Source organism: Silene latifolia, chromosome 3, assembly GCF_048544455.1.
Source record: "Silene latifolia isolate original U9 population chromosome 3, ASM4854445v1, whole genome shotgun sequence".
Taxonomy (NCBI): domain Eukaryota; kingdom Viridiplantae; phylum Streptophyta; class Magnoliopsida; order Caryophyllales; family Caryophyllaceae; genus Silene; species Silene latifolia.
In genome coordinates, this window is record NC_133528.1 from 15794064 (window position 1) to 15805276 (window position 11213).

General features: G+C 39.7%; 1 protein-coding gene across 2 annotated transcripts; it reads right to left on the bottom strand.

Annotated features, from left to right (window-relative positions):
* Positions 1-8081: 8081 nt before the first annotated feature.
* On the bottom strand, positions 8082-10227 carry LOC141647290 (ribosome-inactivating protein saporin-7-like). 2 transcript variants are annotated; one of them, XM_074455423.1, is made up of 2 exons: positions 10147-10227; positions 8082-9187 (listed from the first exon to the last, which is right to left on the bottom strand). In XM_074455423.1, the coding sequence occupies exon 2, from the start codon at positions 9172-9174 to the stop codon at positions 8314-8316; it is 861 nt and encodes a 286-aa protein (XP_074311524.1). In that variant the 5' UTR covers positions 9175-9187; positions 10147-10227; the 3' UTR covers positions 8082-8313. The 2 variants fall into 2 exon arrangements, with proteins under 2 accessions (XP_074311524.1, XP_074311523.1); XM_074455422.1 differs by lacking the exon at positions 10147-10227 and adding an exon at positions 9484-9555.
* Between the last annotated feature and the right edge of the window lie 986 nt (positions 10228-11213).

Sequence of the window (11213 nt, forward strand, 5' to 3'; positions counted from 1 at the left end):
GCATTATCAATCAATTGCATTCCTATGTGACAAGGGATCGAAAAACTACCCGGGTCTGATTGCTTAATAGGTAGCTTATTTTGAGATAGGGGTGACCCCACCTCCGTCAAAGCTACGGTCTCATTATCATTTATACTCCTCTTACGACCTAAAATTTCCTTCATAAATCGTAAATAAGAAGGTACCTTAGTAAGCAATTGGTGAACGGCACGAAACCTCCAAACTCTTCAAAAGCTCAACAAATTTTTTGAATCGTTGATTAATCTTGGTATTCTCGCAGCCGCCTCGGGAAGGGAACAGAATGGTGGAATCTCGAGTCCCTTATTTCTCGCCTCCAAAGTGTCTTCCGGAGCAAGTTCATATCCTTCTGGACGCTTCTTTCCTCTCGAACGAGGCCTTTTCGGTAATTCATCGCTTAAACGAGCACTAGCAGGCTCTCGAATAAGCTTCCCGTCAGCAATATCACTCGATCGAGCAATGTGTGTACTCGATCGAACACTTTCTTCAGCAACCTCAGTCGATCGAGCAACATTCCCACTCGATCGACCATCCTCAGCTTCCAGTTCACTCGATCGAGCAGGAGGACTACTCGATCGACCAGATTCTTCACCATTTCCACTCGATCGACCACCTGACTTCAGTCGATCGAGTAACTGCTTTGTCGTGAGCCCCTTCTTCTTGACAGAACACTGTTCATCCTCAGTTGCAGCTATTTCCAGGTCTGATTTCTTCATTTCTGGTCCCTCATAAGAAAGACCGCTTCTCAACTCTATCAGATGCACCGTCTCATTTGGGTTCTTGTCATTTTGAGTCGGTAAATGACCGGGCTTCCTCGAAGATTGATTTTCAGCCAGTTGAGCAACTTGAGTCTCAAGTGCCTTGAATGCCGTGTCCTTCTGTTGTAATTGCTTTGCAATGGACTACATCATGGACTTTAACTCGCCTATCTCGCTCACCCCACTAGATGACGAAGCACCTTGGTTAGGAGGGTTAAAAGACGGAGGCTTCTGATAGCCTTGTTGCTTCTGGTGTGGTGGAATATAGGGCTGCTACTGATTTGGAGGAGCGGTGGGATTGAGTACGTTGTTCTGGTTACTCCACCTCAAATTGGGGTGGATATTCGGCTCATAATGAGTGTTGTTTTGCCTGTAATGTTGAAAGGCAGCACATTGCTCATAAGGACTAGGACAATAATCAGCGACATGTCCATCTACCCCACATCTCGTACAGACGAAAGGACCGTCTGTCATGGCATTAACCTGGTACATCCCTGGTTTGAGAGCTCCCCCTAGTTCATACTTGTCGAACCTAGCAGTAAGGGCTTCTAATGCGGCTACTGAAGAAGATTCAGCAGCTCTCCTTTGGTTTCCCCTTGAATTCCCGTATTCAGCCCTATGAGTGGCTAAATCATCTATTATTTTCCATCTCTTCGTCGGCCCCAAGTTGTCAGAAAATCGACCGTTGGCTGCCGCATCTAGTATAGCCCTCTGATCATCATATAAACCATTGTAAAAATGGTTGCACAGACTCCATTTTTCGAAACCGTGGTGCGGTATGGTACGCACTAGTTTCTTAAAACGAAGCCATGCCTCGTGGAAGTTCTCGTCGGGCCCTTGTTTGAAACTTGTTATCTGAGCTCTGATGGCGATGGTTCTCGAAGCAGAGAAATACTTCTTATAAAACGCCAATGCTAGCGAATTCCAATCTGTTATGCCGTGAGCAGCTTTGTCTAAATCCCTGTACCACTCCCTTGCAAAAAGATCGCGGAGTGAGAAGATAAACATAGTTTCTTTGATCTGATCAGCTGTCACGCCAGTGGGAGGAGGTATGGAGCAGCAGTAATCAATGAAGGTCTCCATATGCTGAGCTGCATCTTCCTTCGCAGCTCCTCCGAACTGATTTTTCTCGACCATGCTGATGTAAGAAGGCTTCGGTTCGAACTTCCTAGCATCTCCCGGCAGTTCGAACCCCTTATAAAGATTGTCAGCAGTGGGCTCGGAGTGACTAGCAATGGTAGCTTCCTCGGCCATTTCGGGAAAATCTGGGAAAGTGATAGATTCAACGGATGAATTGGAAACTGGAGAAGATGGTGGATTGTCTTCGAAAAGCTCGTTCTCGTAAAAGTTACCACGAGAACTAGGCTCTTCCTCTGCCTGTTGTTCGAATAAAAGTCTCCTTTTTACGCGTAGAGATCTCTCAATCTCGGGATCAAAAGGTAGTAGTGGACCACCTTGCGACCTGCGCATAAGAAGAAACTACAGACAAGAATGAGAATAGTCCAAGGAACTGATGTCCCTTAGACCGAAAAAAAGAATTAAAACTAAACAGCTAGTAAATTGAACAATTGCCTCCCCGGCAACGGCGCCAAAATTTGACACGGCTGTCGCGTACCTGTCAAAAATAACCAACTGGCCAACTAACTAATATAGCTAGGGAAGTCGGGTCGAATCCACAGAGAGGTAGGAATTTGTCTGCTAGAACTAGGTTCGTCTAAGTAACCAAAATTGGGGGTTGTAAAATGTGGGTTCTAAACTAAGAGACTGAGGGAAAGAGAAATAAAGGAAGAGGGTTTAACAGATAAAAGAGAACAGCTAAGACAAGCGGTTCACCACAATCGTCCGGTCGAGTAATCTAGGTCCCAGGTCAATGCAATACAGTCCAAGGGGTAGCGAACGTCACCTTTCGGTCCTTAATTCACCCTAAAGTGTAAACAGTTTAACTTTCGTCCTCGCTGCAATACTCTATTGCTCGCTACTAGTCTCCCCCTTCCAACCTTTCGGTCCAGGTCAAGGTCCACTAAGAATAAGGGTCTAATTGCGTCGACTCAATTAGGCAATTACAATTATATGTAGCATTTTAACAACATGGACGATACTAGCATTAACCCAATAATTCGATTACTCTCCCTTCAAATCATGGATCCCCTATAGTCTTAGCATAGGGAATTAGCTACTCATAACTATCAGATTAACAATTACGATAACCAAACAATTCAAACTAAACATGGTGAATGAACTAATTGATTGAACAAGTAGAAGAAAAGAAAGGAAAGGAATTTAAGCAATAAAAACGATTAAGGAATAAATAGATTGATAATACCGAATTCGAGTAGCGAAGTAGTGAACAAGATCCGAAGAACTGTGACAAAAGTAACAGTAGAAATGTACGTAGTAAAGGAGATGGGAGGAACGTCATGTTCTCCTCAGTCTTATACTGTAAAAACATCTTAAACCTAATCTATGGACTGATTACAAAAGCCCATAAAAGATTAGGCGGAAATGAACCAAAAACATACGAAATCCTCTCGATCGAGTAGAGAGACTACTCGATCGAACACCAAGTCCCTCGATCGAGCTAGAGCAACCTCTCGATCGAGCACTGCTCGCTGGACCTACTCGATTGACTCCTTCAGCTGGTCGATCGACCAGTCTTGAGTATGTAAAGCATTCGATCGAGCAACAAAGCACTCGATCGAGCTATATAAGCGCACCAGGACTTGAATTCCTTCCTTGGCTCAGCTCATATGTCCTCCAAATGTAAGATTCCTACGCTCCGGCTCCTTATTTCCCATGAATGCATACAATTGGAACAATTAAGGCTCGATTTGGCTTCTCATCGGTCAATTCCTGCAAATTACAATAAACGGACCAAAGTAGAGTATTCGGGGGTATTTGTAGCCAGATGCTACATAAAAAGCACAGAAATGCGTGTAAAAATGAGGTGAAAACCTTATATAAAAGACACGCATCAACAACCGTCATATCATTAGTCCCGGCACCTTTATAGAAGTATTCGGAATAAGTTTTGTTCATGTTCTTCCATATGTAATCGGCATGGAATTCACTATTCTTTTTATAGACCTCCGGATCGAATATACATCCTGTTCCACCCGCGGACAAACTCGATTTTGAAGAAGGAGCCGGAGCCGGAGCCATTGAGTGAAGGGGATGGGAGGAGTTTTTATAGACTATCTTTTTAAGGGAGGCAAGTTTCATGGAGGTGAGGAGTGAACGGTGCCTTGGGGTTTCGGCCTTTTGGCTATTTTCCTATGTTCATACAATTTCGCCAAAGTAGTAATCACCAAACCAATAGTAAAGTATCTAGTGAGTTTAAGAGTAGCGGATCTGGTCACAGAAATGTTTGAGAGGTAATTATGATTTCATTTATTTAGGGTTTTTCGATGCACTTGTTCGTACCGATTTATTTATCAAATCATACAATTCAATTAAATAGTCATTGTTTTCGTTTAAATAAATAACGTGCTAAAATCGAAAGGTTTGATGTCGCTCAATATATTTTTTGGCTCTCAAGAAACGCAACAAGTCCTTCACATTAAGCCTTTTTATAAGGCCTACAACGTAGACCTGTCAAACGGGTGGGTTACCCGTCAGATTGTTTTGGTTCGGGTAAAATACGGGTTGGGTTTTCGGACCAAGTCTATATGGGTTTCAGGTTAGGCTAGGGTTAAAAAATGGGTCGATCACCAACTCTTCCAACCATTTTTAAAAATTTATTTTCTGACATAATTCCTACCATTTATACATTTTGTCTCCTCTTAAACTCTTGGGGTATTACAAATACCCACTCAAAGAACACAACGTCCTCGTTATGCATCAGACCACGTGCTCACCACACTGTCACAGGGTCGCTCTGATACCACAACCCGACCTGTCACCGTCGTAACACAACCCCACCGTTGTAACACAACCCCAATAAGATAGGATGTGTAACTTTGGGCCAATTATTTGTCATTACTAAGTCGTGGGTGGAATCCTTTATAAACATAACAAAGCTCCTTACTTTCCGATGTGGGACAAATCTCCTCTCAAACTCTTGGGGTATTACAAGTAAGATGTCAATGCTGACTTGGCATGCGGTTCGAGGTGATAATAAGGTGGCAGTGATGCTTGACATATGATTCAAGCTAGTAGGTGGCTATGTTGGCATGGCACGCGGTTCAAGCTGACATGACAATGTTGATTTGGATAACACGCGGTTCGAGGTGATGAGAACGTGGTGTTGACGTGGATTGCAATTCGACGTAACATGGTGAAAATGACGGCGCGAGAAACACTTTGAGGTGATGACGTGACATATGATTCCACTACTACAAATATAGGCAATAACAACGCCCCATTAACAACGCATATTAACGCATTATATGTAATACTGTTGTTAATCAGGTTAGTATATTTTGGCGCAATTCTATGAAAAGTAATAACAACAGTTATTTTTTTAAAAACGTAGTTATTTGTAATCACGACGGGTTTCATTTTAGAACCGTTGTTAATAGTTGAAAGGTATAATAACGGTTATTTATTTAAAACCCTTGTTATTACTTTTAACAACGGTTTTTTTGCATATAACCGTTGTTATTACTTTTAATAACGGTTTTTTACATATAACCGTTGTTATTACTTTTAACAACGGTTTTTCTACATATTACCCTTGTTATTACCTTCGCACCAAAATATTTTCATTGTGGGACAAACCGGATCCCTTATGTTTCTTTCCCTTTCTATTCTTTATTCATCTTCAACTTTCGCATCTTCATCTCTCTCACACTCAAAAACAAAACCTCTCACACAATACTCACTCAAAACCCACCAAATCACCCCCAAAACACTCAAAAATTCTCCTTAACTCAATTTACATACTTATAACCCATTTACCAACCTTCAAAACTACCAAAATTACTCAAAATCGACTTTTAGAAACCTAGGGTTCTAAAAATACGAGAGCAAGAAATTGATTTCGTTTCAAAACTACCAAAATCGATGGGTCGATGTGAAATTGGACTGAGAGAACTTGAAACGATTGACTCAGGTCCGTTGGTTGTGGGGCTTCGTTTTCCATAACAAAGGCATGTCCCTGAGGACGAGGTTGTTGAGTGCGATAAGTTGGACGCGGTTGAGGCATACCATGAGACGGCCACAGTTGAACCCACCTGGGGTAAGTGGGATAAGGACACGGTGGAGGCGTCCAGGGTAATGGCCAGGTTGCAGGAGGCGCCCATTGAGACATTTGAGGGGCACCCGATTGTGGAGAATTACTTGAATTATTGTTAGAGCGATTGGTATTGTTATTATTACGATTATTGGAATAATTGTTTTGACGACGAGAAGAATGATTTTTACCAGAATTTCCAGAATTGTGATGCGGCTGACGAGATGAACCCGGAGTTGTGGCCTTTGGGACGTTGTCAACCCACGCATCAGTGGCGGCTGCAGCAGGAGCAGCGAGTGCAGTAGCAGATTCATCACTACCAGATTGGCAATGCTGTTCGAGTTCAAGCATACTACGGGCTGTCTCAAAATTGGGGGAAGTTTGATTGGTATAGGATGCAACAGTGTCGTATTCTTTAGGCAGGCCACGTACCAATTGTATAACGAGACGGCGGTCAGTGACCGGAGCATCGACATCTTTGAGCATTCCGGCGATCTCGTGGAGGCGTTGGCAGTAGGCCTCAAGCGAGGGCATATTGGCCAATCGAAGAGCATTAAACTCAGATCCGAGGGCAGCAGCACGAGCCCCTTTATTGTTATTGAAGATTTTTTCTACGCGAACCCAAGCCTCATGGGCCGTAGATTCGTCTTCAAGAACGCGGGGAAGAAGCTCATCACTGAGTGTACCGTAGATTTATTGGAGAACATGAGCGTCGACTTCATACCATGACTCATATGAGTCATCTGTCTTGGCGGGGGAGGTAGTTCCATCGATGTGGGACAAAACTTTATACCCACGAGCATGAAATTTAATTAAATAGGCGAACCCACGACGCATATGTCACTTTCGTGCCATCAAGGACACGGATTTTGTGTTGAATATTGGAGACGATAAACACGGGATGCATGCCGGGTTTGGGGGATGACGATCGTTTGTCATGGCTGTTGTGCGTGAGGCAGTTTAGCGTGAGGCAGGTGGGTGATGCTACTTCGAAAAATAGCATGAGGATGGAGGCACAGGCAGGATTCGTGAATAGATCGAGATCTTATTCATTCACTAATACCATGTCAATAGTTGTAATCCCCTTGAGTAGGGTTTATGATTATCATTCATATATATATATAATATGTGTACAAACAATCTTTCCTATAATTACGAGATATTCACAACTATAATATCGCACTATAATATCGATATTCTAGGAGCGTAATCAGGAGGAGATATTCACATAATATTTACAAATATATACTAACTAACAGTATCTTTTGGGTTCGGGTTGAAAAAACCAAATTGATTGCGGGTTATTTACGGGTTGGGTTATGGTCGGTTCTTGGGTTAGGTTGGGATTTGACAGGTCTAGGCTTACTTATTCCTCTTTCGTGCCATGGTCGTACTTGGTTGAATGGATATCGTTTGCATTACTAAACAACAATTTGTTTTTGCGCTATTGTACTAACTCTCCTCGATTAAATTATAATTTCGCTTGCGTTCTTTGATCTTGACTTAGCATAAACAAGCAATAATTCAATACTTTATTGCTAATCTGCTAGTTGTACTAATCCCTACTACTAATTATCATTACAATACTTGATTATGACGACCAATTCACAATCTAAGCCAAGGAATATATCAAAATTTAGCAATGTAGTCCAATTGGCAATAGTGCTATTGAGTAAGGCAATTGGTGTTTGGTCATGTTCATTTCATCTTAAGATAACATGAGTTTTTTTTTTATTAGAAAAAGAAGTAGATTAGATTGGTTGTGTTTTCAATAGCAGAGTAAAGCAATTGGCCTTTGGTTGAAAATTTATTTTCAAAGGTAAATTACTAAATACTTTAAGACAATGGGTGGCTGACGACGCCTAAAAAGAAGGTTCGTCTATTTCATAAGATCAACGAGGTTTTATCTCGAAAATTAGAGTTAAAGAGTTCGTTGGTTTACAATTCTCTCATCTATTTTCAATACGGAGTACTCACATGTGACACATTATCATTTGAGTTACAATTGACATTCTGAGTTATTATAAGTAGAATCAAGCATGTATTGAGTTACTTTTTTTTTTTTAAAAAAAAAAAAGGATATGCGAAATTCGATAATGGGGATTGGGGATGCTTGGTTAGTTGGTTGTAATCGATTGAAATATACGCAGTGTTATTCAAAGATGAAAACGTTATTGTAACCGTAACGCCAGTACGCCGCATACATAGGACTCGATGAATCGATGACAAAGACACTCAAATGTGTCGAACCTACAATTCGCAAATCACACACCGTAAATTACATTCATTATTCATTATTCATTATTCATTATTCATTACATTATTCATTACATTATTCATTATTCATTATTCATTAATAAAATTTCATCAAATTTCAGCATAATTATCCCCAGAAGACGACCCCAAAAGAGCATTTCCGAGATACTTGAGTAGTCCCATATTCAGTTCGGTCGCTTTGCTCACTGTCCAAGAGGTTGTTACCTCTGGAGACTTCAACACAAGCGGTGTCTTAAACTCTCCTTTCTTAGAACCTTTAATTGCTGCCGAAATCCTGTCCCAGTTCCTCTCCAATATAAGAACCTTATCATCGGGATTAAACCCATTTGGATAATTATTCAGTATCATCTGCTCGATATACTTGAATCGCGCTGCCTCAGACACCATTTGAATTGCAACCATCATAAACTTAGCTTCAGCTTGCACCTGACGCTTTTTCCCATTTACCGCATTAAGGTAAGTAGCAAGCTTGTTTATCCCTAACCCGGCTTTCTTCCTATCCATTTTGGCTGCCTTTTCAAGTGATGCATAATTTTCAGCGTACTCTGTTATTTTTTGCTGATTTGCAGCACCCTTTGCCTCAGGGAAAAGTTTGTCTAATTGAGACGAAGTAATTTGACCATTGAAATAATAAGCCCGATTTACGTTTTTATCGTTCTTAGCTAGTAGCCCAACGACATACAAGTCGCTGCGTTTAAGGGCAAGAGCCACAGATCCTTCAGCAACAAAAAGGTCAATCCTGAGATATGTGGCAGTGGGTGGACCTATTACGGGTATACCAGTACCACCGTAGTTGAGCTTCGGATCCTTAACCTCGGTTCGAATAGTGGTGAGAAAAGTCTCGAATTGAGCTTTGGTGGCATTATGAAGGTCATGATGGATTGCATTTGCTATCAAAGCCGATGATTGAAGGATAGTCCATGTTATTGTGACTATTAGCCAGGACTTCATTTTTTGTGTATACCTGTTAATTAGCATTATTATATAAATGATGTCAGAAGTTAAGATCACTTATTTAGTGAGTCTAAGTTGGCACAAAACATAATTTTACCCAAATCCAATCAAGAGTAGTTATTATTGTTATGACCGATCTTATTATCAGGTACCCGATATGAAATATGATTACTAAAACATCGAGACCTAGTAAAGAAATCAACTATCTTGAATTTCGACTCTCGACTAGAATAATCCAAAGATTTCATTTAAAAGAATGAAAATAAAAATAAGATAATCAAGAGTAAATCAAAGATATAAACGTACCTAGTAACTCCGGTTGTACGTATAGGAACTTTTATTATAAGCTTTAAGAGAAGAAATGATATTTGTTGTGTTTTTAATTTGTGCATGGAAGTGTTTCAAAGGTGGGCTTTTTATAAGCGAAAATTTTCATTTCATTCATTGAATCCGTTTGAAATTAAGTCGGATAAAGTATTGACCATTTTACGATAAACTTTGAAGATCTGATAAAAATTTACTATTAGTTTATTGTTAGAAAGTGACAATTTATAATTATAACTTTTATCATTAAATGACTACCGAGTACTACTTATTAGGTATTACCAAGTATAACTTTTATCATTAAATGATGTCAGAAGTTAAGATCACTTATTTAGTGAGTCTAAGTTGGCACAAAACATAATTTTACCCAAATCCAATCTAGATTAGTTATTATTGTTATGACCGATTTTATTATCGGGCACCCGATATGAAATATGATTACTAAAACATCGAGACATACTATAGGATACGGATTCAGGTTGGATGTCGTCATGCCACTATACATATCCAAAGTTTTTACTTTTTAAGGTGATGAAATTTTGTATCTTGAATTTAGGCTCTCGACTAGAATAATCCAAAGATTTCATTTAAAAGAATGAAAATAAAAATAAGATAATCAAGAGTAAATCAAAGATATAAACGTACCTAGTAACTCCGGTTGTACGTAGGAATTTTTTTTATAAGCTTTAAGAGAGAAGTGATATTTGTTGTGTTTTTAATTTGTGCATTGAAGTCTTTCAAAGGTGCGCTTTTTATAAGCGCAAATTTTCATTTCAATCATTGAATCCGTTTGAAATTAAGACGGATACGGTATTGACCATTTTACGATAAATTTTGAACATCTAATAAAAAGTTACTGTTACTGTTATGGATTCAAGTACCTAAGAGGGGGAGGGGGTGAATTAGGTACTATTTAAAAAATTTAATTTCAACTTTATTGATTTAAAGTGAGTTATATGAACAAAAGAGATGAAAGAATACTTCGAATAATATTGCAAGATTAAACGAGTATTAAAATGAATGTTTGCTGAAGTATGAAAGTAACAACTGTTCTGACTGTAGCTATTTGTCTCGGTTTATGGAGTACAGATTGCAGACCAAATGTGACAGTATATGGAACTGTTACTTCGAAGGTTAAGCAAAGCAAAGCAAACAAAATAAAGAGCAGCGGAAATAAAGTGAAAGATCAAACACGAGATTTTGAATTGGTTCGGCAAATACTCAAGTACCTACGTCCAATCTACTTTTTATTGATTTCTTTTAGTGATCTACTCCGACTACTAAAAGACCCGTACAATAAAAACACCAACCTACTCCGGTTGTAAAGCTAGTCCAAGAACTACTCCGTTCTTATGACAAGCCAACTCGCAACCTACTCCGGTTGCCAAAGAGTTAAAGGACTACTCCGTCCTAGACTCTACAATTCACAACCTACCCCGGTTGCCACAAGAGTTAAAGGACTACTCCGTCCTAGAACTCAACACTCTAACTTAGAACGTTTACAAGGATCAAGTTTCCACGGACTGATTCTTTAACAAGAATTGATATGGACAACTTACAAGATCAAACGGTTCATAAGTGAGAGAGTTTAATACTTAAAGCAACAGTCACTGTGATTGTAACACTTGAAGATCGACTTTGAAAGCTTTGCAAAATATCAAAAGGATTTGAAAACTTGAAAACAATTTTGCAAACTCTACACTCTAACTAGA

Excerpts from the sequence above, each read along its gene's own strand:
- LOC141647290 (XM_074455423.1), bottom strand. The coding sequence starts at position 9,174 with ATGAAGTCCTGGCTAATAGTCACAATAACATGGACTATCCTTCAATCA.